At 45.8% G+C, this 26,802-nt stretch overlaps 1 protein-coding gene across 5 annotated transcripts in view; it reads left to right on the top strand.

Moving 5' to 3' along the window:
* VPS13C (vacuolar protein sorting 13 homolog C) overlaps nucleotides 1–26,802 on the top strand; it is a 555,353-nt gene that overhangs the window by 180,073 nt on the left and 348,478 nt on the right. For all 5 annotated transcript variants that reach the window (XM_082257056.1, XM_082257055.1, XM_082257057.1 and 2 more), the window contains 4 exons: nucleotides 154–346; nucleotides 2,754–2,868; nucleotides 5,652–5,788; nucleotides 22,505–22,631. In XM_082257056.1, coding sequence (XP_082113182.1) covers nucleotides 154–346; nucleotides 2,754–2,868; nucleotides 5,652–5,788; nucleotides 22,505–22,631 — 572 coding nt within the window. The remainder of the gene's footprint in view (nucleotides 1–153; nucleotides 347–2,753; nucleotides 2,869–5,651; nucleotides 5,789–22,504; nucleotides 22,632–26,802) is intronic.

Below are 26,802 nucleotides of genomic sequence, written 5' to 3'. Positions count from 1 at the left end.
CGAGATACTGTGTGTGGTAAATCCCCTGTATTTTAGAATTGCATCTTGTTGTTAAGTTGTCAAACTTGTTCCAGATGAACTCCGATACATAATATATCAGTATACTAGTCTTTGCACTTTATTAGTTACTATAACCTTCAATACATCTTTTAGGGTTGATGCGAAGTTGGACCATTGGTATGTGACTGGCCTCAAGCAACAAAATATTGTTCCGTCACTTGTAAGCAGTATTGGTTCCAAGGAGTCATCTCTCCTTAAAATTCAGTATGAAACTAACCCTGAAAATAGCACTGCTGATCAAGTCCTGATACTTCAGTCCCAGCCTGTGGAGATTATTTATGATGCTGTAAGTAAATACAACTAAAAACCTCAAGTTGTTTAATGTCTTGTATTAAAGTGTTTGTAAACCTTAACAATGTACTTCTCTAATTTGCTTCCTTTTTGGTTTGTTAAAGAGCTAGTAAACTTTGTTTTTTGAAAAGTTTCTGACAGGCAGTGCATCTTTGAAAGAAGAGACCCTATCGGTATGCTTCCCCCTGCCTGTCAGCTGTCAATAGCACTGAGCCACACATGCGCTACCTCAGTGACCTATTACGTCCCCAATCTTTAATGCTGCGCGTGTGCATATGTGGGAATAACATCATTGTGGCCCAGGCATTTAAGCAGTCTAAAGCCCAGAGTGGCTCCTTACCTCCTCTTCCAAGGTCCTCGTGCCTCTTCGGGTGTCTGTAGCAAGCCGGCTGCTATTGGGGCAGTTGCACAAGCGTGCTCCCGAGCCAGGGTGGGTGTGTTCGCAGACACACCCAGCCTGGCTTGGCCCAGCCCCCCGCTCCTTCCTTGGCTGATTTGAATGACAGCAGCAGGTACCAGCCGAATTTCAATCAATGTATAGGCAATACACAAGCCCATCTATTGATCATCTTGTGCACAATCGGCCTATTGAAACATTGTCTCTCGATCAGCGATGCCAGCTATAGCCAGCGGTGCTAATCCATGTATTTTGATGGTGGGGCAGTCTCTCCGCTGTCAGAAAACAATATCGCAGCAAGAGGGATTCCCCATCCACACAGAGTGTGTGGATAGGGGAATGGAGTAATTTTATTTTATTCAACCTGCTAGTTAAACGACTCAAGTATGGCCAGCCTAACACCTGAAGCATCTGGGTTGCTTTTTCTTCCTCCACCTCTTGCCCCTTCTTTTACTACAACTGACTGAAGCCAGATTACTCTTTAGTCGCCCCCCTGGCTGAGCATCCCCTTTCTCTTACACATCTCGCACTTCCCTACCCCTTGTTTTTCTACCTTTATTTTTTTGTTGGCCCCTTTTGTCTTTGTCATAATTGAGTATGCACCTTTACCCATATACCTGCATATGACCATGATTATTTGGTTACATGGCACATTGTACTTTTTTTTATAGTGTTTTAGTTTTAAATAGTTAAGTGTTTGTTACCCTAAAAAAAAAAATAGATCCTGTTCCCTAAAGCATAAATAACAGCACAGTGCTTGTGCTGTGTAATTTGGCCCCCTGTATAACCTGAAATACCTGACTGATCCTGCCGGGTTTTACCCTCCCCAGGTCTCCCTGTAAACTGACCACGGTTTATCATGGCTGCTGAGCCCTGACACTGTGGTCAGTTTACGTGCCGACAACATCCGCAGTTCTCCTCTCTACTCTCCCTGTCCTCTTCCCTCTCTCCTCCCTGCCTGTCAGCTTGAGACACTGCCCACCCCTCTGCTCCTGCTGCTATAAAATAACTATATTATAGTTATACCATCCCATCAGTTATATAACAATATGTATCCCTGTGCCTGTGCTGTATAAAACTATGCAGATTTCTATCTTATCTCAGAGCATCTCCCAGCACTCAGATGACTCCTCAGCTCTATGCTCCTCCCCTCCCCTCCTCCCGGCTGATGTCAGCGGAAGTTATCGGCCCCTCCCGCTTATAGCGGTCAGCCGGGGGGAGGAGAGAGCCGGGGGGAGGAGTTATGTGAGCCCTGGGAGACGCTCTGATATAAGGTAGAATCTGCATTTTATTTTTTTAATACAGCACAGGCACTGGGTCACATATCGTTGTATGGGGTGGTATAAATATAATGGCTCGCTTCCACTGAGCTTTCTGGTACGGTTCGGTACGGTACGCTATTTATGCCATTTCCATTATAATTGGTACCCTAATTCCGAACCGTACCGTACCACTTTTTGGTACCCTTTCGTTGGGGTACCAAGCACATTAGTACCGTACCAACAGGGTGGAGCTACACTCTGCAGAACTTTGATTGGTTGACAGAGAATCGTCTATCACAGCTTTCCTGCTACACCACACCTATCATGAAAGGGTACTATTGGCAGTGGAAACGCAATGTGTACCGTTCCGAACCGTACCGTACTGAACTGAACCGTACGTACCACCATTATATAGTGGCTTAACAACCATTTTAAAACAGATTACCTCTGCTTTGCAAACATAAATGTATTCAGTTCAATATTGTCAAGGATTTTTAGATCTAGATTTAAACCTACAGCTGGAATAGTTGACAGCTGGTACAGCTAAGATCACATTGCGTCATTTCCGAGCATTCTCTCCTGCCTTTTGGACAACTACTGTGTGTACTCTAAAACAGCTAATTGTTATGGTAGTTTAGTGACCCCTTATAAAGTGCTAATCCTCTGTGGCTGTCTTTATCTATATGTATTTGAGGCTGTTCTACTGGAATATATTATTTTCACATTTATGTTGTGTTTTATAGGTTACCATAAATGCACTTGTAGACTTTTTCCAGACTCACAGAGGAATGGATTTAGAACAACTCACATCTGCAACATTGTCAAAACTGGAGGAGATCAAAGAAAGAACAGCTGCCAGTAAACCTTTACTACTTACTACCCTACTTGTACTCTCTTACAAGTTTTTTATTGTAAAAGATGTATTCATTCAGTTCAACCAAAAAACAAAAAAACCCAAATCTAAAGATGACACAGAGGAAGGCAAAAAAAAAAAAAAAACTTTTAAAGCAGAGTTCCGGCCACATTTTCAACTTCCTATCATACATAAGATTATCACATTCTAAAAACGAATTGGATCTTTTTTTTTTTTTGGTTCGCTTACCTTATTTTTAATGAAAAATCACTGCACTTCCTCCTTATGCGGCCGTGGCCGCCGATGTCATTTCCTGCTTTACATTGACTCCTGGGAGATGAGTGTCATCAATCCCAGGAGTCATCAATCCCGGTGTCCCTCGTCACTTCCGGTGCAGGGGCGTAATTCTCTACCGATGGATGGAGAACAGCTTCTGGGCATGCGCAATGACGCGGAACCAGCTGTGGGATGACGCACCTGCCCCGGAAGTGACGAGGGTATAGCATTTTGGGACTTGCAAAATCCAGGAAGAGGAACACTGGGGCTTTAGCTGCCCAAACCGCAGATGGCCGCGCTGGACAAGAAAGTCACAAGGTAAGTAATTCATGCTGCATGTACACTAAACAGGGGACCGTTTAGAGCAGGCATGTCCAACCTGCGGGCCGGAACTGCAGGCAATGTGGCCCGGAACTGCAGGCAATGCGGCCCACTGCCCCCTGACAATTTTTTGATTTTTATTTTGCTGGGGAGGAAGGAAGTTGAGTTGGGGGCACGGCCACAGCGGCTTCCAACTAACTGTAGGAAGAGGCTGCCTTGGAGGGGAGGAGGGGGGGGCAAGCGCCGCCAGGTTTACAAACAGAGCGGGGATCTCCTGATTACCCGGCCGCTGTCATACAAAGCCCCGCCTCCTGAACCGGCTCCTATGATAGACAGCACATTGATGACGTCTATCATAGGAGCCGGTCCAGGAGGCAGGACTTTGTATGACAGCGGTGCTGGGTAAGCTGGAGTTCCCGCTCTGTGTAATTCAGCGGCTCTCCTCTCTCTTCATTGCAGACTGCATTGGAGGGACACGCACTGGTGAGGCTGCATTGGATGGGCTTGCACTGGCGAGGCTGCATTGGATGGGCATGCACTGGTGAGGCTGCATTGGATGGGCACGCACTGGTGAAGCTGCATCGGATGGGCAATGTTTAGGCTGCATTGGATGGGCACGCACTAGACTGCAGGCGCCGTGCGATCTCCCGGCTGCTGCTGGAGACTTAGGATGTCTGCAGTCAGTGACAGAGCCGCTGCTTCCTGTCTAGTTCCGGCTTTGTCACAGGGGAAGTTATATGAAATACACCCCTCCTCCGCCTGTGATAGGAGCAATACAGGAAGCAGCGGCTCTGCTCTCTACTGCAGCCGCTGCTTCCTCCAGCAGTACCCACCAGCAGTGCCCGCCAGCAGTCTGCAAAATAAGTAGAAAAGGTATGTGCATTAGCGTGTGTAAATTGTTGCAATATCTTTTTTTAATAACTAGTTGTGTTTTGTCATAATATGTCATGTCCTTGTTCATACATGTATGAATAAGGACATGACCTTTTCTGGCTGCCTAAGTTACATGTGCTAAGGGTGTAGCTAGCCCCCAGCACATAACTGTAAATATCCCAGCATGTGCAGTGTTTCTGACTCCTACCACATGACCACTTCAAATCACTGAAGTGGTCATGGTGGTTAGAGTGTTCCTTTAATATCTCTCAGAAGTAAACCTCTGTATACTGATTCCATTTCATTTGATCATCCTCTAGTTGCGTTAAATTAGTGCTGGGGAACGGGGCGCGGCGGCACGGGAAGGCAGCGGCAGCGTTTTAGCACTTATATATCTTGACTATAGTATATATTTTATATGCGGCCCGAGAAAATTTTTCTACACTCAATGTGGCCCAGAGAAGCCAAAAGATTGGACACCCATGATCTAGGTACTGTATAGTACTCTAGGTCCTCTACTTCTGGTGAGCTCATTATAACATCTCCTGTCGGTGTTGGGAATTCACGTGCAATACAATCACCTATTGTAATATTTTGGACATCATTTCCTTCACTTCAATAGACACTGGGAATTTTTGTTATGGATACATCACCATGGACTTTATTTGGACACTTATGATTGCTTATGTTTATTTATATGCAATTGTTTATTAGCGCTGCACGTTTTATTATCTTTTACAGTTAGTTGGAAACTGCTGTGGCCGTGCCCCTGACTCAACTTTCTTCCTCCCCAGCAAAAAAAAAAAAAGAAGATGCCAGGGGGCAGTGGGCCGCATTGCCTGCAGTTCTGGCCCGCAGGTTGGACATGCCTGATCTAGCCTGTTCCTTCCCAGCCTGAATTTCCCTGGTCCAAACCTTTCATTCATTGATTTCAGTTCTTTTAAATCAGGAGGGCTCATCACCTGTGGCCATTACCTAGAGAGGTCTGCATGCAAATGTATCAGAACTGAGGGCTCTTAAGAGTAACAACTATGGGTGGGGTGATGTAATGTTTTCAGGAAACCATGTACAGCACCCTGCTGACACCTCCCATCAGCCATGATGTGCCTACATTGCACAGAGAAGCAGAGATAATGTGAAGTGATGATGTTACTGGGTCTAAAATATGGTATGTAATAAAAATATATAGGTTTGTTTCAAACATTTCATTACCGTGTTGATGAGAAGAAGAAAGAAACCAAGGAAGGCAAATTATAAGCAATTTAAACTTTAAATAGCCTTTACTTGTTTTACATTTTACTTTTATTGTGCCATACAGGACTCACCCATATGATTGAAACCCGAAAAGTTCTTGACTTGCAGATTAATCTTCAGCCATCCTTTTTGCTGCTTCCAAAATTTGGCTTCTATTCTGAGAAGACCGATGTCGTTATTGTGGATTTTGGTAGCTTTCAGGTACACATTACCATATTCATCATAATCGCTAATAAATCCTTTAGTTATGTCAGCTACAGTAACTCCTGAACATCGGAGGTATTACACAACCCTTCTTTTTTTGATCTTTAGAATTGACTAGCTATTAACCACTTCTGGACCGGAAGGATTTGCCCCCTTAATGACCAGGCCATTTTTTTCTATTCGGCACTTCGTTACTTTAACAGACAATTGTATGGTCGTGCGACGCTGTACCCAAATAAAATTTTTCCTTTTTTTTCCCCACAAATAGAGCTTTATTTTGGTGGTATTTGATCACTTCTGTGATTTTTAGTTTTTGCGCTATAAACAAAAAAAGCGACAATTCTGAAAAAAAAAAATTTCACCTTCTGGTATTTAACATTTTTTCAAATAACGATGGCTGGCTGCTTCTTCTTTGCTCCTTGTGTCAGCCCACTGATAACATGTGCAATATAAGATCTGGCAATTTAGTTATTGTTCATCCTTTGCCATGGCTACTGAAAGGAAAGCGCAATTATATTACCTGAACCTCCCATTGCCTAAGCTTATATATAAACAATAACAACTTAAAAAGGCCTTTACCCAAGATCTTTCAAAATCTCAGTCTAGAGACAAGATGTCCCTTAAAGGCACTGGTGATGTAGCCTTCCCAGGTGGCAGCTTTGATGCCAGTATTACATCACAGTGCCTCAAGAAACCAGGAAAAAGGAACACATTGAAGTTAAGTAAACTGCTACAATGTTTAATTTACCTAATTGTTGTAAGATGATTTTATATCTTCATGAAGAGCTGCGTGCTGATGTGTTTTTTTAGTAAAAGGAGGTAAAGGATCACTTTGTTTAGATCACTCTGTATGTTTTGTGTATGAACGTGTATCTCCTTTGATGCCCTTGGGGTCATGTAAACATGTCATGTTATGTAACATTGCTAATAGTCTCTTACTATTTACACATTTTGTACTGTTTAAGTGGGTTCCAGCACAAAAAAGGTCCGATGCCTTGATGTATACAGACATATAAACGGTAATTCCTGTTATTTTTGGATTGGTCATTATATCCTTTGCAACCATCTTTGCAAAATACCTCTTCCAACACCGTATATAGAAGAAATCATGCAAGTCTTCCACCTTTACATACTGGACCATTGTTGCTAAATGCACCAAATGGGTTATTCAGAATATTGATTTTCTCACCATTGCCTTTGACCTAGACAACAAGAAATATCCTACTGCTAAGAGTATTTAACTGAATATGACCATTGAACATAAGGAAAGGCAAATACCAGGCTAGTCTCAAATTTGGCTCAGGGAAAATGTAAATGGTGGTGAGCTTGTTTTAATGCCTTCGATAGTCTGTACTTTTTCTGCTCATCTTTGGCTAGCAGGGAAAGAATGACTGTAGCTGTAAAGGTGCAAAGTTGTTTACCTTAATGCATTATGAGGTAAAAAAAATCTTTTACACGCAACAGATCCCCCAGCCCACCCCCCACAACACTCATCTGAGCCTGATCTCGGTCCAGCGCTATGAATGCCTCTCAATTTTTAATTTATTTAGTGTTTTAGGCAAGAAGCACCAGCTATTTTTAACATTCACCTGCACTTTGAAAAAGGAATTTGGTAATCAGGGCTACTGCTAGAAATCACGGGGCCCCAACATCGTTTTGAAAAAGGTTTGGACCTCTGGATTAGATACCTCCAGTCCCCTTGGGGAAAGGTGGGGGGGTGTCAGAGGTCTGGAGCATTGTGATCGGCTGTAAATCATCTTTCTTTTTCTTCTCTGTCATCCCTTTCTTTTCTTTTTTCCACCTTTTTCTACAATTTATAACTTCTCTCTCTTTATGTGCCATTTGATGTGGGCTATGGGGCTACTTTTAGTCCAGTTTATACATGGAGATGTGGTGTTCTCCAGTTTAGCATTGGCAATGCTGGTCCCATTTTACAGAAGCCATATATTAATAATAGTCCTGAATTGTCGTATGTGCTAGTATTATTATCACTATGCCTAGAGTGAATGGACCACCCCAACCACTGCACTTCTTGCTTTTAGCATGTTTCCCTCTTGCACCTCTGGGAAATGGTTGTGGACAGTTACTATAATCTGGTTAAGTCGTGGTATGATCAGAATACGATGGCTTTGATAATCCCCATTGTAACACCTTTTGACATTTATTTGTACAATGAAGTACTTCATTGTTTGTCTGAATCTCTTTTCAATAAAAACCTTTGGAAAAGTAATCACAGGGCCCTCACCCGAGTTAATAAATCTGTGTGTAAATGAGGTCGGGGGGGGGGGGCTTATTCACATGGGTACTGTGGGCTGTACAGTGTGAATCAATATTTTTTTTTTTTTTTTTTAGTGTGGCTGAAGTGTAGGTGTATAGCCTTGAACCTCGCCTTGAACGTGTGGGTATAGGTGTACAGCCTCGAACACAGACAGTGTGAATTTGGGGCCAGTCATCTGCACCTGCACACCTGTCATAACAAGACCTGCGGTTGTGTTCACACAGCCCCTGAGTCTCCCCATAGAGAAATAGGCAGATCCAGCCACACAAAAAATGCTCATTAATGGCGCTTTTCCACTGCATGGAACCGAACAGTTTGGCTCGCTTTTGTGCTTTTCCACTGCTGGTACCGCATGGTACGGTGTAGGAACGGTTCGGTACGGTACGGCGGCACTTTTCCACTACATGGAACTGAACGGTACGGCTCGCTTAAACAGTACCACCTCAGTTGTGGTTCCAACAGGGCCGTACCGGTACCATATCCCACAATCCTTTGCATGCAGCCTTGACTGTTTGTCACTACTAGCCACTGATTGGTCAGAGAATCATTGTTATCCCACCCACTTACTTTAGTACTACTTTAGTGGAAAAGCAAACCATACCGAACTGTTCCAACACCGTACCATGCGGTACCATGCAGTGGAAAACCAAACAGGGCAGAGTAGAGCCGAGCCGGTACTTGCAGTGGAAAAGTGCCATAACACTGTATGGGTCAGGGAACCCGTGTAAATGAGCAGTTAATTCTTAAATTATTTTCTTTTTTTTTCTTTTTTTTTTTTGTACAATTACTAAATTATTTATTACATTTTTATTTTTACAATGCTGTAGTGAGCAGGGGATTTGGTGAATTATCTGAATTATCATGGGTCTAAACAGACCCTTGATGTCTCGCTTTTGAAACAAAGAAAAAAACTGAATACATAAATTCCCCAGTCCCTTTCTCTGCAGCCTCCGCTGCACTGAATGAATGAACAGGAGGCACCCTATACAGACTAAAGCATAGTAAACCTAGTTTGGGAATGACTTAAAATGGAAGGAAGCACTAAACCTGAACCAGCGAAAAAGCTGAGCAACCAGAACCGACAAAAACAGATGAAACAGCAATAAATTCTCAAGTGGAGAAAAAACTGACCTAACATGGTCTAAATAAAATTAGAGATGGCCCCCAGAGAGAACGGTTCCCAAGATGGGACCTAGAACAAAAACATGAAAAACCAGCTGGTCCACATAGTATGGCCCTAGAGCTTGCACCCCTAACCTTTAGGGATAAAACTGAACTTTTAAACTGGTTCTTGGTGTGCAAGGAGGAGACCTCAGCCAGTGTTTATAAGGATATTGCAGAAATCTTAAGTGCTAGAGCAGGTGGAAAAAGGTAAGTTTAGTTCTTAGCCATACCACTATTGCCTTTCACAAGAGCTTTTAGTGTCCCGTGTTGATAAGCAGCAGCCAGTTACAGGACATTGCACATTATATCAGGACAGCAGAGTAGTGTTTTTGCCAAAACTAAGCCTACCTTTCTCCACCCTCTCTGATCTCTGCTCCTCAATCCACAGAAAAGAGTCCTCCAGCTTCCAGTCATCTGAGGTGTTGCCCGAGCAGGAGGTTTTATTTATTTGTCTTGAACTTTGCTGAAGAGATCACAGGGGAGTTCTCTGCTCATCTTTCGTCATGTACTTGGCCTCCCACCAGCAGTATAACAGCTCCTAAGAACTGGCTTATAATGACTGTGTAGCCCAGGGGCACTTGGAAGTTGTAGTCTGGCAGGGCACAGAAAGCCACGTAAGATTCCTTTCCAACACTTTCCACCTGCTTCTGCTGCCCAGACCTACGATACCAGCTTTTTAATTATGTCACATGTGAAATAAAGATAGGATTATCTTAATAAAGGAGTAGTGTAAGTGTGATGCTCTTTTATGTTTAGAACAGATGCAAGGGAGGCGGCTTCTAAAAGATTTTAAACGTTGCTTGGTGTTTGGGCATAAGGGGATAGTATTCCATGACAAAATCCCCAGCCAGGCAAACAAACTCGCGAAGCAAAGTATACTAGACATTTTATTATTACTTATGCGCTGTTATGTGAGATAATAAACTGCAATGAGAGAAACTGCTGCACCACTGTTAATGGTAAACACCTACTATTAAAAGTGAATACAGTAAAACCTTGGTTTGAGAGTAACTTGGTTTAAGAGCGCTTTGCAAGACAAGCAAAATTTTCAAATAAATTTTGACTTGATATACAAGCGATGTCTTGATATACAAGTAGCCTCAAGTCACTTGTAAAAGAGAAGAGAGGCGCCTCTACTAAGTGTAGCAATATGGTTACATTTAATGAAGGTACAACATTTAGCAACTCACATGGTTGATTAATAAAATAGGCACATCTAAGTATGCCGGCATCCGGGGTAAAGCTGTCCACATAGACCATCCTCCGCACCGTCATCTACGTCATCCTTTCCATGCTGCCCCTCGCTTTCAGATCGCTTTATTGCAGGGTGGTCTTCCTGGTCAGGATTACAGACTAGCAGCCGGCGGTGCAGAAGATGGTCTATGTGGACAGCTTTATGCCTGCATACTTAGATGTGCCTGTTTTATACATCAACCACGTGAGTTTCTAAATGTTGTACCTTCATTAAATGGAACCATATTGCTACACTTAGAGGCGCCTCTCTTCTCTTTGATACCCTGTAGCTCCTGCTGGATTTTGCTTCCAATCCCCTTGTGGAAGCGGCTATTTGTGGATGGATATTTTATGGTTACACAACCTATCGCAATGCTAAAATCTTTTTATATGGACTATAAATTTAAGGATTCATGAATAAATGGTTGTGGAACGAATCATCTGAGTTTCCATTATTTCCTATGGGGAAATTCGCTTTGATATAAGAGTGCTTTGGATTACAAGCATGCTTCCGGAACGAATTATGCTCGCAATCCAAGGTTTTACTGTATATGAAAAAATGTATTATGTTCAAACAAATGCTAATAAATATCCTAAGTACACAGATCTATTCCTTATAATATTCCCTGGAAATCTGGGCTTAGTGATCATATACACATGTGCACACAAATCACATCTGCGATTTTTATTTTTTGCGCTATAAACAAAAAGACAATTCTGAAAAAAAAAAAAAAAAAAAAAAAAAAAATTCTGCTATAAAACCTTTCCAATAAAAAAATGTAAAAATCTAATTTTTTCATCATTTTAGGCCAATATGTATTCTGCTAAATATTTCTGGTAAAAAAAAATGTAAATTGATTGATTTGCATAAAAGTTATTGCGTCTGCAAACCAGGGGAGAGATTTCATTTTTTTTTTTTTTACTAGTAATAGTGGCAATCAGCGATTTTTTTTTTTTTTTTTTTTTTTTTTTTTTTTTAGCGTGACTGCGATATTGCCGCGGACAGATCGGACAGCTGACATTTTTGGCACTTTAGGGGGACCAGTGAGATTACTACAGTAATCGGTGCTATAAATATGCACTTTTACTGTACTAATGACACTGGCAGGGAAGGGGTTTACACCAGGGGCGATCAAAGGGTTAACACTGTGCCTAGGGGGTGCTTTCTAACTGTTCGGGGGGATGGGCTCACTGCATGACCACAATGACTTATGTTCCTAAACAGGAGGAACACAGGATCTCTGTGCTCATTACTGACAGAACAGCGCTCTGCCATGTTTACATCGGCAGACTGCCGTTCTGTCTCCATGGGGAGCGATCGATTGCCCTCCCCCCCCCCCCCCCTCTAGCCAAACGGAGCACACAGTGCATTGCAGTTTGTTGCATATGGGGCTGCTTAGCTGCAGACCAGTCAGGGTGCCCATTGATGACCCTTGTCCACAGACAAAAGTGCTTACAATGGACAGAACTGTATCATGGAGCAATGGAGAAAGGTGGCCTGGTCTGATGAATCACGTTTTCTTTTTACTTCATGTGGATGTGGAGTATGTGTGTGTGTTGTTTCTTGGGGAAAAGATGGCACTAGGAGGCACTATTTAGAGAAGGCAAACTAGCAAGGGCAGGATGATGCTTTGGGCAATGTTTCACTAGGAAGTCTTGGGTCTTGCCATTCATGTGGAAGTTACTTTAAAGTCCATGCCTTGATGGGTCAAGGTTGTTTTGGTAGTAAAAGTTTGACCTAATCAATATTAGGTGGGTGATCATAATGTTATAGATGATTGGTGTATATTTGTGGATAAGCAAATGTTGATATGACTTTCAACTTGAGAAATGAGGCCTCGCAATGTTGGTGGACATGTTTACTTTCTCTTACGTCCTCTGACAGTCACCGCCCACTTATACAGTCTTCACTACTGGGTATTGGTCTTATCCACAGGAGTAAGCTAGGCAGAAGATTTTGTTAGAAACATTCACAAAAATTTTGCATAGACACACCTATAGGGGGCTGTCCCTCTGGTCCAATACCCCCCTGCTAGCAGCATTCCCAATTCAGTTTGTCTTTTACCTAGTTAGGAGTAGGCAGGCTTCCCTTGGCTGGGGCTGCAGTCTCAGCCTTTGCCACAGAGTGGCACCCACGTTTTCGCTGGATCGGTGAGTACCATGCTACCCCTCTGTCTATGGCATTTTCTGTCGGGGGGTGTATGTGGGGCCTCTGTTATGGGGATGGCAGTCTATTTGGAGTCTGTGTTATCCCCCTTCATTACTGTCTGTATGGTTCCCGTGTGTCCCTCATGGTCCCTGCGGAGGCGAAAGTCTTCTGCCGGAGGACAAACTCCGGACTCTACAGAACGAGGTCAGGTCCCTCAGGGACAAGGAATCCTCATCGCTCAGAACCTGCATGCGGTCCCTGGGATTGATGGTGTCAGCCTTCGAGGCGGTACCATTTGCACAGTTCCACACACGATCTCTGCAAGCGGAGATTCTGGCCAGGTGGAACAGGCATCCTCAGTCCTTGGACAGGAGGATATCTTTGAGCCACCAAGTCAGAGCGGATCTTCTGTAGTGGCTCCAGTCTCCAGCTCTGACAAAAGGGAAATTCTTCCGGCCGTTATGGACGGTGATCACCACGGACGCCAGCCTGTGGCTTTCTGGGCAATTTGTCTGCCCAGGGCACTTGGTCGGAGGAGGAATCCTCTCTACCGATCAATGTCTTGGAACTGAGAGCGATCAGACTATGTTTGCTCCATTGGTCGGATTGGCTTCGGGGCCGCCCTGTGCGTGTGCAGGCGGACAACGCAACTGCGGTGGATTACATCAATCACCAAGGGGGCACCAGGAGTGCCCAGGCGGCCAAGGAAGTGGCCGAGATTCTGTCTTGGGCCGAGACGCAGGTCTTGGCGCATTCGGCAGTTCACATTCCAGGTGTGGAGAACTGGCAGGCCGACTATCTGAGCCGTCAGACCCTGAACCAGGGAGAATGGTCTCTACACCCGGAGGTGTTTCAGATGCTGTGTGCGCGATGGGGATCCCTGGACGTGGATCTGTTCACATCTCGTCTAAACAACAAGGTGGGAAGGTTCGTGGCAAGAACACGCGATCCTCTGGCAGACGCCTCGGACGCGCTGGTGGTGCCCTGGAATCGGTATCGCCTGATTTATGACTTCCCCCCCCGATTCAGTTGTTGTCCAGGTTCCTTCGCAGGTTGGTCTCAGAACCGAGGTTGGTGATTCTAGTGGCCCCAGACTAGCTGCGCCGGTCTTGGTACGCGGACATCATGCAACTGGTAGTCGAGCCTCCTTGGCGGCTCCCACTACAGGATGATCTGCTGTCTCAGGGGCTGATCTTCCATCCTGCTTAAAAAGTCGCTGGCTTTAACGGCATGTCTGTTGAAAGCCAGGTCTTGAGAGATCGGGGTCTCTCGTCGGCGGTCATTCCTACCTTACTCAAGGCAAGGAAGGCCTCGTCCGGTAAGATTTATGATCATACCTGGAAGGCCTATTTAGCCTGGTGCGAATCGCAGGGTTTCCATCCTCGCTCCTTTTCGGTGGCGAGGGTGTTGGCCTTTCTGCAATCTGGTGTGGACCAGCGTCTTGCACTGACGACTATCAAGGGTCAGTTATCTGCGCTGGCCATTCTTTTCCAGTGCCCTTTAGCGTCACTCCTTGATCCGCACCTTTATTCAAGGGGTGCGTCATCTTTCTCCCACTTGGAGGGCACCCTTGCCTCCTTGGGACTTGAACTTGGTTTTGTCTGTTTTGCAACGTCCTCCATTTGAGAACATTCGGGAGATTCCTCTGCCTGCGCTGTCATGGAAAGTCGCTTTTCTGGTGGCAATCACATCTGCTCGCAGAGTGTAGGAGTTGGTGGCCCTATCTTGCCGCTCTCCCTACCTGGTTGTTCATAGGGATAAGGTGGTCTTGCGACCTCCTCAATCTTTCCTTCCAAAGGTGGTGTCTGATTTCCATCTCAATGAGGAAATTGTCTTGCCTTCGCTGTGTGCGAATCCTAAGCATCCTAAGGAGTTTGCCTTGCATTCCTTGGATGTGGTCCAGGCGATCAGGGTTTACCTGTCGTCTACTGAATCCTTCAGAAAGTCGGATTCTCTTTTTGTCCTTCCTGAGGGATCTCGGAAGGGTATGGCTGTGTCTGCGGCAACCATTTCTAAATGGATCAGACGGACGATTGGTCAAGCTTATTCGCTTAGGGAACGGGCTCCGCCCTTCCCTGTCACGGCGCACTCTACCAGAGCAGTGAGTCCGTCTTGGGCCTTCCGCCATCAGGCGTCGGTGTCCCAGGTGTGCAAAGCGGCGACCTGGTCGTCAGTGCACACCTTTACAAAATTTTACAAACTTGATGCTTTGGCGTCGGCAGATGCCTCCTTTGGCCGCAAAGTTCTGAGTGTGGCAGTGCCTTAGGAGAGACATGTCGTTTTTTAGCCTGTCCCCTCCTGTTGGGGTTTTTTTCCCTGTTTTTTTTGCTTTCCTGGGTTTGTTCGCTCCTGTTGAGCTTTCCTGTTACCCAGTGTGTTACCTTTCTGGTTCAGATAAGGTTCTTTTCTCTGATTTGGGTGCTGCGTTGCCTTTGAGATGGTTACGTTTCCCACCCCTCACATCTACACTGCTTTGGGACATCCCAGTAGTGAAGACTGTATGAGTGGGCGGCGACTGTCGGAGGACTCAGAGAAAATAATTTTACGGTAAGTTCTTACAAAAATTCTATTTTTGCATTTTTTGCACTTTTTCTTGCACTGTACATTTATGCACTTTGTAAATGGAACCTTAATAAATCTGGAGAGTGGAGGTTCATCTTTGCTGGTCTGTTGGCTATTTTTCTGAATAAAGATGTAAGATATAATAAGGTATTACTGGCTGAGCATTCCATTTGCTGGACTGGACTTCTACAGACCCCACTTGTAGAAGTGAAGGCATACTCAGAAGGATTTTGCAAGTCATTTTCTGACCTTTGAGTTCAAGCCTTAAGGTGTTTGTGGGCGTTGAGACCTCCCCTGAGCCTTCTTTGTTGAGTCAGGAGTACACTCTTGTGTATTTTTTCAACCAGGTTAACTATGTAACTATGGCCTTCTGTGGCATTAGTGCAAAGCCAAAAAGATGACTTCCCTTGAGGGCCAAGTGAGTCTGATGGTCCTTATGGCATCAGCGTCCCTGCACTAATACATTTGTATGGACATCAGACTCATCATACGTGACCTATGCTAAGTAATGAGTCATCACAACTGACGCATACGTTTCCAGATTTCTAATCCAGATGCTTCATGAAACAAGGGTTCACTATGATGGTGAAGAGATCCTTTTGATGGAGGGCAGAACCAGCCAATTAAAACGAATTTAGGGAGGAATTCTAGCTACTTGTCAGTAGAAACCTTAAAGGTGAGCTTGCCATCTGTCTAGTGGTGTTGCCTGTTAAGGTGGGTCACCAATGGAGCCACAGTGGGAATAGACCACCATCCAACAGTTTCCCTCTCAAAGGGGAACCATTCCAGCACATGCCAAATTAAGCGCAGGACCCATTAGGGTTCTTGCAGTCGGCATAGGGGAATAACTTGAATAGCATGTGTAATGAGAGGTTTTTGCAGCTGTAAGAACTCTATAAATCGTAAAATTGCAAACAGCAGGCTGATTCAGCAAGTTCAGGGTAGTGCACACTGCTTCAATGAATCCTTGCAATTCTTAGGTGACAGCAGGAGACTACAGTGCCTCAGAAATGGTGTCTTCAGAAATAGACTGTAGTGACTCAGAATCTGAGTCAGCGATGGTCACAAAGACCAGTGATTTGTAGACATGTGCAGAATGGAAAATTTGTTTAGTTAAGTTTCAGATAGATTTGATATGTTATTCATTTTGTTTAGTTGATTTGTTTCAGAATTCAATTTGTTTCTTTTTGTTTATTCATTTTCTAACAAATTCCAAATTTTCGTAATGGTTCTGATTGGTCAAAAAATGATCGGACGATCCGAATTCTGTGTGAAGAACAGCTGGTTGTTAAGGAGCGGGTCGGGAAGCTGGCTGCTGCATCCTTAACTGATGACTCATCAGCTGTCAGTGGTTTTCCCCTTTCGTTGAGATTTGTTACTATTGTCATTCGGATACATCCGAATCTCTAAATCAAACATTTGTCAGAATTTTGATTTGTACTGAAATTAATTGCTTATGTCTAGTGGCTTGACCTGATCTAAGGGCTTAGAAGAGTCAGACTCTGCAGGGGATGGTTCTGGAGCTCATTTAGAGGCTCTAAAATCCGTATTCATCAAGAGTTGTCGGGCAAAAAGTCCCAATTGGATATGGAGGTCCTTGGTGACAGGTGAGGAGACTTGGCCCCATCTAGCAGAGCTGCAGAAGTTCTGATGATGAAGACTCTAGAACCTATAGGGCACCAGGTTCCACATAGTGGTAATGCAACAAGGCCCAAAGTGTAAGGCAATACCTCTGGTATTAAAAACCCAGGCAGCTACAGTGGCAACAGATTAAAGTTCCACGTAGTGCTTTGCAGGATCAGCAATGGGATGGTGCTTCTGGGATGAATGGTGGAAAAGAGAGTTTGCATGCAGGACACTCCACCCCAGAGATGACTTCAGCACTCGGCCCCTTAGTATATGCACTTACTGTGGTGAAACTGGTGGTGTCCGCTAATTTGAAGGAGGCCTATGGGGGAAATAGTAAGGTAGTTCCCAATCGGGGGGCGGGGCATGAAGCTGTATGTGAGCAGACGTGCGTGAACGGAGCTCTTCCGTTTTTCATCCGTTCACACCATCCTGCACTCGCTATATCGAGCTACACTTCCCCCGCTACTCATGGCTGAAGCTCCGGTGCCTCCAGGGAACATGTCGCCGCCCGGAAAACCTCAGAAGCGGTGGCGAAACTGGACAGATTCCGGCGCCAGGTGGGGGGCCTGCAGGCCCAAGATGGCGGCTTCCCGTCTTCCTCTCCCGCCCCAGCCACGCCACCATTCGATCAGTACAAGATATTGGAGGCCATCACCGATTGCAAAGCTTCACTCACCTCTAAATTGGAGGAGGTGAAGATGGACATATCCCTTCTCAGACAGGATCTCCAGAAGCTATGGGGCCGCGTGTCAGAGGCGGAGGATCGCCTTACCCGTGTGGAGGATGATATCCCCCCGGTTAGGAACGAGGTGGAGCAAGCCTCCCGCGACATTGAATACCTCTTGCATAAACAGGACGATCTGGAGAATCGCGCTCGGTGCAATAACCTCCGCTTCATTGGCTTACCGGAGGGTGCAGAGGGCACCATCCCTGCCACATAATGGAGAACCATTATGTGCTGGCCATCCCAGACTTCTCCGCAGAAGTCCAGCTGCTGCGCAGCCGTTTCACGGAGGTCAAGAAGCGCCTTAGGGTCAATTAGAAATACTCCGGCCCGGTTGTGGGTTGTCAGCGAGGACAGAGTCCATTTCTTTGAGGACCCGGATTCTGCTGTGGCCGGGCTGGATCATCTCCCGTGAGAACTGACAATGGTGGCACTGTCCTGCTTTCCCCCCCACTACGTGCCTTGGGCTGCTTGGACCCTGCTGTACTATTATCCTGCCTCTGATATTGGGTTTTTTGTGGGGACCCGCTTCCTTCCTGACACTTTGGGACCCAGGGGACCTCTGTTCCATGCACCTTTTCCACCTGTAGGTAAATTTCTGTGCAGTTCCTGTTCCCTGGATTGAGTGACAGCTATCGTTAATTTTCTTTCCACTTACCCGATCACTGGCCAGGAGGCCTATTAGCTCACACTGGACACTGTTTTGTTTTTCATTGTGTGCTCGCTTACTACTGTATCCCATAACTGGGACCCTTCTTCGGAGACTGTTCACCCCCGATCTTCAACTTTTTTGCTATCACCACTGCCTGTGGATGCCCTGTCCCGCTAAGCGTGGCCTTGCAATTTGCCTTACCTAGCTTTCTGTTGGCAACTGGATCCACATTTTTCCTCTACTGTTTTTGTTACTTGGTTTGGGACTCATGCCCACACGTGTAGGGGTTTGTGTTGGGCTGGGTGGGGGGTTAGGGCTGTTTTTTATGAGTCTTGTACTGTGCATTTACTTCTCCTCATTGTGACTGGTACATTATCCTTTACTGCTGTTTTACAATGTTACTATAGGTTCTTTGCTATGCAGCAAGTGGGGGTATTGCTTGTTCTGGGGCGTCCTGATGCCCTCCTCCTCCACACTGCCACCTATCGACTGATATGGCACAGTTGAAATTGCTCACCTGGAACGTGCGTGGCCTGCGTAACAATTTAGAGGACCGTTGTTTTTTCCTACCTGAAGGAACAGCGGGCGGATATTATTGCCTTGGTGGAGACTCATGCAGAGGACCATTTATTGGGCGCTCTGCGCCGTCTGTGGGTAGGCTAGTCCTTTCATGCCTCTCATTCCACGTATTCCAGGGGAGTTACGTTGCTCATACCCAAATCAGTGGCCTTTGATACTCAGGAGGTGGTGACGGACCCCCAGGGCAGGTATATCTCTATATGTGGCTGGATCAGTGGGCATTCAATCTTATCGTTGGTATGGTATGTGCCTTCTCCATTCAGTGCTTCGCTCTTGAGTGAGGGGCTGACATTCATGACAGGTTCCCCTCTGTCCCAGCTGTCTGAATGGGGGACTTCGACATGGTCTCCAACCCCAGTTTGCACAGGACGGGTCCGCCCACGACACATGACTACCCTAACCATGACACACGCTTCTGTAGACTCCTTAGTAGCTTTAAATTGTTGGACTCCTGGAGACCTCTGTATCCCACGACTCGGGCTTACTCCTGCTACTCGGCGACCCACTCTACTATGTCCAGGATTTATTCTATATGGATCTCTCAAGTTATTTCTCCCAGACTGCGTTGCGCCCGCTTTGGACCCCGTCTGCTGTCTGACCACACCCCGTATTGGATCGAATTGTCCCCATTTACAGACCCTCCACTGCGGCACTGGCACCTAAACCCATTTTGGCTCACGGCTGTACTGGACCTTGACTCCTTGACTAGGGAATGGAATTTCTTCTTTAGCTCTAATACTGACTCTTCTGCCCCCTCGGCTGTTTGGGAGACCTTCAAGGAACATGCCGATTGCTCCTGTCCACCCATATTTCTAAATTTAAAAGGGCGTCGCGGGCCGACCTGCGGCGGGCCGAGCAACAATTGACTCACTTGGAAAATAGGTACGCACAATCCCCGACCCAGGACCTGTTAGCTCAACTTAAGCTCCAGTTGAGGGCCTTTGATCTTCTCTCCTGTGAGCAAGCCAATCGTAAGTTGTTTTTTTAGACGATAATGGGCGTTTGAACACGGAGAGAAGCCGGGCAAGCTACTGGCTTATCTGGCTCATATGGATGCTAGACCTCCTGTGGTCATATCCCTCCATCCGTCGCTGCTGGGGGACTCGACCGACCCGTCGCCGTGGCTGAGTCGTTTGCTTCCTACTTCAGTGAGGTGTATACCTCTAAGGTGCAATATGATCCTCCTGACCTCGCCAGCCTGTTGGATTAGTTCGAGTTCCCCACATTGACCCCGTCACAGGTCGCAATGCTGGAAGCCCCTATATCAGTTGAGGTGGTCACGGCTGTCTCCCAGTTTGCGAAGGCCAGCGCTCCCGGGACTGACGGCCTGCCGGTGGAGTTTTACTCCCATTTCTCTGATGTACTGGCTCCCAGATTGCTCGGTGTGTGTGAGGCTGCATTTGCTCGCAGTGCCCTGCCAGAATCCATGCGTGAGGCATTAATTGTTTTGATCCCTTAAACGGGGAAAGATCCCCGCCTCCCGGAATCCTATAGGCCTATCTCCTTGCTCCAAGTTATATCAAGATTTTGGCCAAGATCTTGGCCCTGCGCCTTAACAAGGTGATCCTTTCCCTCATCCATCCCGACCAGACTGGCTTCATGCCCGCTAAGAACACAGCCTTTAATACTAGATGTCTGTTTATGAATCTTCAGGCACCCCACGACTGTGTAGGTTCCAGGGTGGAAGTGACGCTCGACGCCGCCAAGGCATTTGATGCTGTGGAGTGGCACTACCTTTGGCAATGTCTCCATAGGTTTGGCTTTGGTTCCAACTTCATCAAATGGCTTACCATCCTGTATCATCAGCTTTGGGCTAGGGTGGTAAAAGTAGTTTCCAATGTATCAGTGTAAATTGCCTTGCTTAAAATGGAGTTCTAGAGACCGGGTCAAGTGCCGAAGCAGTACCATGGGTCTGGGCCTGGAAAATGCTCTGTGACTAACTTCTACCTGTAAAGATTGGTTTGTAAAGTGCCACAATGCAAAGCCCAGTGCCTGAACGTTACATTCCGGGCTGGCCCTGTATGTCTAATCCAGTGGTTTCTTGGTACAGCACTACAAAGTCAGGCTTAGGAAAGACCAACCTAGATAAAAAAAGAGACCGAATCAAGCAGCGATGTAGGAAGAAATTTTGATTGAAAGCAGAGCTGTAGAAAAGATGTCTGTCGTCCTATAACACTAGCAATAAACTAAGCCATGTTGGGCAGATGAAGGGTTATATGGGGACTGGTTTACAATTTTTCAGTTTGCCAGTGTCAAATCCTCATGTAAGCAGCAGAATTAAAGTCCTACTGTATCTAAATTCATGTGTCTCTCAATGGACGTAAAAAAAAATAATTTATAGGTAGGCACTGGATTATTTAAAGGATGACTGCACTTATAGTACAAATTGGTGGATTCAGTATGCAAACTATTTAGTGTATACAGTGTAAACAATAGAAAAAACTAGACTCAGTTGCCTGTGACATCTAAATGCTTCGGTTACCGTGTACCTCGATTTTCCTTACTACTTCCCACGTCAAGCATTGATATTGAATTATGTAAGCTTTTTGTAAAATTTTCAGTGGTAACCAGCATATCACAGGGTTCGTTTCTCCTTATTCCATAGGCACAAAAGGATAGGCAGTAGTGAAAAGAGCGGAGATACAGTGCAGAAACTAAAACCTCTTACTGTAGGATGACCAGCTCTAAACCAATATTTTTGCTGTAATAGGTATTTTTGCACATACGGTAGTTTGCCTTTTTGGTCCGCAAAAATTCTTTATTTCTGCAGCTATCCTTTAAGTCAACTCTTTAGTGTGTAAGTAAGTTTACTGGTAGAGGGAGGTCTGCCAAGTACCTAGCAGGAGTGTGGTACATTCCTTCTCTTCTTGCTGACGCATGAACAGTCAAATAATATCATGCTTCTGCATGATCCACGTCAGTGCCGGGATTGTTGAAAAGTCACTTGAATTGAAGTCCAATTATTTTAGATTATAGTGGTAACTCTATTGAAATCTACTCCAGCAAAGATAACATGAAAAGCAACAAAAGAAAATATTGAACTGTGTTATAAGACCCCTATTGTAAACCTATTTCAATTTTACAGGCATTTTATACTGTCATTTACTATACTGTCTGATAACTACAGAGTACAGATCCAAAGAAGCAAATAATATGACATGCAGAAACTGTTACTGTATTATTATAGAAATGTTAGTTTCTGCTTCTTTATTTTGTCCTTGTTTCCTTATAATTTGTGAAAGTAATGTAAAATAAATAGTGCAGGTATATTATATATTCTTTTGCAGTGGATCTTTAATTCTGAAATCCTACAGTTTAAATGCACACACTAGTGCATGTGTTACTTGGTATTTAGTGAACCTGTCTTTGTTTTTGACAGCTAGGCCTCATGCACAAAAATGGTGAGAGCCTGAAAATATGCTGGGTGTAAATGCTGCAGGTGTCGTGTATGCGGTTGTACTTGCTTTCTGTGCATCTGCATTTACCCATGCATGCACGGGTTATGCATTTGTTAAATACATTTACAAGAGTATGGATGCCAAAGCATGCCAAAGCCATATGGCAGGCTGTGTGTGTGGCACCTGTGACTTCCCGGTCACTGGGAAATGCTGGAATTATACACCCAGCATATTTTTAGCCTCTCACTGTCTATGTGCATGAGGCCTTATGGCTACAGTGCTAACCAATGTGCCGCTCTCAAGGAGGAATGAGTTGGTTTCTAAACGTCTTTCTTTATCTCACAGCTAAACAGCATTAATCAAGGATCACACCAGTCTGTGGGTACCTCATCTCTAGAGGAGCTGATGGATAAGGCCTATGATAAGTTTCATATTCAGATCAAGAAAGTGCAAATGCTGTTTGGAACCTCAGGTACTAATGAAATAAACAGAAGCTTAACAGAAGTATTTTGTACTTTTTTCTTTTTTCTCTGGTGTGAATCCTCTGCCAGAATATAGTATATGCCCTAGAGAAAACCTGTATTAACCCCCCCCCCTCCCCAAATGTATAACGCACCTGCCTGTTCCTTTGCTTATCTTTTCAGTTTCAGCAAGGCTTTTACAAGCTGGTCATACACTGTTGGAAATTCTGTAGATGTCCTTAATGGCTCGATAAATAAGAATTATTCAATCAACTTTTGTTAAAGGAGCCGCTCCAAAAATTGTTGGCCAAGCAGTGTCTGCAGCCAAAAATCTGCAAGCACTGTGGGGTTATCTGTCAGCTGGCGCTAGTTCAAACCCATGGTATGTGTGTGAGTCGCTCATACTGCTAGGAATTGTAGTCCTGTGCCTGCTGCTGTGAGTGCTGGCTGGGAGGGAGCCCTTCACATGCTCCAAACAATAACTGATAAGAAGTGAAGATCCTGGGAGCCAACACATCAGAACAAGACCTGTTGTGTGTAGACAAGTGACAGTCTCAGCCTTGACCCCTGTCAGGCCACGCCCCAATGCGTTTTCCTCCACCCACTGGAGCTTACTTATGGGGATCCCTATGAGTAGAGCTGCACGATTATTCATATGATCGCAATCTCAAATCACCCCCCCCCCCTGCGATCCCAATCCCCCATTTCTCTTTCGTCCATCGACAGATGTAGCTGCTGCTTTAAATCAGACGGATGGGTAATAAGCCCCTCCCACTAGGAGTGACCAGGTAGAGCCAAAGGCTTTGACATGCCCAGGGGGCGGGGTCCCTGGGTTATTAATCCTGGCCTCACCGTTGCATCTTCAATTTTAGCTGCCTGGTCTTAGGAGAAAACAGGAACGTTTCAAAGTTTGTGGCTCGGTCCAGAGATCCTCTGACCGACGCAGTAGACGCCCTGGTTGCTCCCTGGAGCCAGTATGGGCTAATTTGTGTTTCCTCCGCTGAAACTTTTATCTCGCCATCTATGCAGGATAAAGTTGGAGGGGATTCCGGTAATTCTGGTGGCTCCCGATTGGCCCTGGAGATCCTGGTACGCTGATGTGATTCGGCTGAAGGTTGCAGGTCTGTGGACACTTCTTCTATCTCAGGGTCTGATCTTCCATCCTGCTTTACAGTCGCTGGTTTTAACGGCTTGGCTGTTGAGAGCAAGGTGTTAAAAGGACAAGGGTCTGTCCGATTCTGTGATCCCTACCTTACTCAAGGCTAGGAAGTCCACTTCTCTGAAGATTTATCATCGTGCGTGGAAAGCGTACATTGCTTGGTGCGAATCGCTGAAGCTGCATCCTAGATCCTTTGCTATCAGCAGGATCCTGACCTTTCTACAGAAAGGGGTTGACCAACATTGGCGTTGGGCACTGTTAAGTGTCAGATCTTGGCCTTGGCTGTGTACTTCCAATGCCCTTTGGCTACGCACTCATTGATTCTTATGTCTCTTCAGGGGGTTCGCCATTTGGCTCCCCCCAGGAGGTCTCCGTTACCTCCTTGGGACCTTAATTTGGTTCTATCGCTTCTTCAGAATTCACCCTCTATGATTTAAAGCAGCAGCTACATCCATCGGTGGACGAAAGAAAAAATTTGATTTTTTACTTAACGTAAAATCTATTTCTCTGAGTCTACCGACGGACATAGCTCCCAGCCCTCTTTTCTCTGAAGAGTTGGGTTTTGGTTATTATTCACTGCTTGCAACTAAACTGAAGATGCAACGGTGAGGCCAGGGGTAATAACCCAGGGACCCCGCCCCCTTGGGCGTGTCAAAGCCTTTGGCTCTACCTGGTCACTCCTAGTGGGAGGGGCTTATTACCCATCCATCTATGATTTAAAGCAGCAGCTACGTTCGTCGGTGGACTTGGAGAAATGAATTTTACGGTAAGTAAAGAAAAATAAAAAAAATCATCCTCTAGTTTTGTTAAATTGGTGGGGGGAGGGAGCGCGGAGTGCCATCTCCCTTTTAAATACATTTTTGCAGGTTGGGATGTCTGCATAGTAAAAATGATCAGCTCACATTTGTGTAGATGCTGGGATCAAGGGTGTCCCCGGGATGCTGGCATCGGTATTGTGGCGGGATTGCTAAGGTAGCCGGGACCGGAGGGGAAGCCATCGGCTGTGGCAGAGCCAGCTTGGAAAGCAAATGGCGCCAATACAGGTATTGACATCAGCTGAGAGACAACGTGATGCGGTGGATTGGCGGAATCTTGTTTCTTCTTCAGACATAGACCCCGGGGACACTGCACCCTTCATCCCTCTCTGTGAAGTGTACATTCATGCCATGCTTTTTTAAATGTGAGCTGTCCTATATTTAACCCATTATTATCATGACAGTGGAGGGGGGATAATCCTAGTCATAGCTTTATTTCAAATGGACTTGATCTCTGCTCTGCGCTAGGTCGGCCGCAACATAGCCCCACTGGATGGAGGCTGGCTGGCGAGTTAAACGTTTCGCGAGGATGCTTGGACCTGATCATGACCTGAGTAGCAGCATACCTCTGGCCCGCAGCACCCCCATTCCAAGATGGTGCGGTGGTCTGCTTGGAGTGGTGCCCACCCGGTTCCATGGTGTGGTAAGTAGTGCCCCCCCTCTCCCTTGGGGGTCTTTTAGGGTGGACGTGGGCCCCTCCCTGGAATGGTCAGACTCCTGGGTTCCCCTCCATCCCCCCCAGCCCCTCTAAACAGTCACTGTGGCCCCCAACCCCTCAAAGGGGCTATGTCCTCTTATGGAGGGGGACCCTTTGTTTTTTTTTTCGGGGTCTAATAGGTGGTCCTTTTGTGGACCTTTGGCTGGCTTTTCCTTGTGGGACTGAGGTCGATGGCCTCACCTGCTTGTTATGTTTTCAGGGTGAGCTTAGTATATAGCGACCCTACCAGGTCTGCGTCAACGCACTTCGAGTGCTCCGATAGGGAGGATGATTCCTCGTTTACTGCATATTCGTATGAAAAGGCACTGGTGGATGCACTGATTGTATCGGTGTGAGACATTTTAAACATGGGGGATGCAGCTGCTGCTGCGTCAAAGACGGCGGTCCCCTTGGTGCCCGCAGATCCTCTAAAGCGGCAAAGATTTTCCCTCCTACTGTGACAAAATTGTCGGTGGTCCTAAACACTATATGCCGGTGCCTAAGCGCTTTGATAGATGGTATCCCTTGAATAGTCTCTGTTGAATAAATTGGGCAGTTCCACTCTCCAGGCTGCATAAATCCACCCTAATTCCATTGGAGGAGTCTCTGTTTTTTAAAAAATTTTGACAGGAGAGCCAAGACTTTGGTCCGCCACATGTTTACTGTGGCCGGTTCGGTCCTTAGGGTGGTGTTCACCATAGCATTGGTGTCCCAGACTTTATTGGAGTGGGCAAAGCTTTTGCGTCAGAATGTGGAGGGGGGACAGCTTTTCCCTGCCTTTGCGGAGCTGGCAGACAGTTGGTCCAGGGGTTGCAGTTTGTCTGTGATGTCTCTCTGGATGCGGCTCCCTTAGTCTCTAGGCTGTCCGTGACAACAGTGGTCCTTCAGCACAGGATATGGCTGAAATGCTGGTTTGTGGCCCAGACTTCCCAGACTTCCAGGAAGGCCTTATCTGATCTTCCATTTGTGGGGATCACCTGTTTGGATCCTCCCTGGATGATATCGTTAAGCAGGATTTCAAAACAAGGGATCTAAGTCTGTAAGGACCTGGTCTGGTAAGCTGAGAGCGGGTCCTTCTGGACCCGTTGACCTCTCGGAGTCAAGACAAGTGGGTCCACAAGCTCATTCTGTCTGGCTACAAGATCGAGTTTTGGGCTTGTCCTCCATAAAGGTTTTTTCCTTCCTACCTGCGTTTATCCCCAGACCGCCTGTGAGGTCTCTTCAGTGCGATGCAAGACTTGCTACTACAAGGGGCGATTTTTCCGGTCTCATAATCGGAACATTTTTTTCATGGGTTTTATTCAAGCATGTTTACAGATCCCAGGATGGAAAGCGAGGTACGTCCAATATTGGACCTCAAAGCTCTGAACCGCTTCACCCGCGGGTACAGATGTTCTGAATGGAGTCTATTCGTACAGTAGTGGCATCCCTACATCAGGGGGATCTTCTGGCCACTACCGATATCAAGGACGCTTACCCTAATAATCTGATATGGCAGCCTCCTCCGCTTG

This window comes from Pelophylax lessonae (assembly GCF_965119305.1).
Source record: "Pelophylax lessonae genome assembly, chromosome: 4".
NCBI lineage: Eukaryota > Metazoa > Chordata > Amphibia > Anura > Ranidae > Pelophylax > Pelophylax lessonae.
This window is presented reverse-complemented; position numbering and strand designations above follow the sequence as displayed.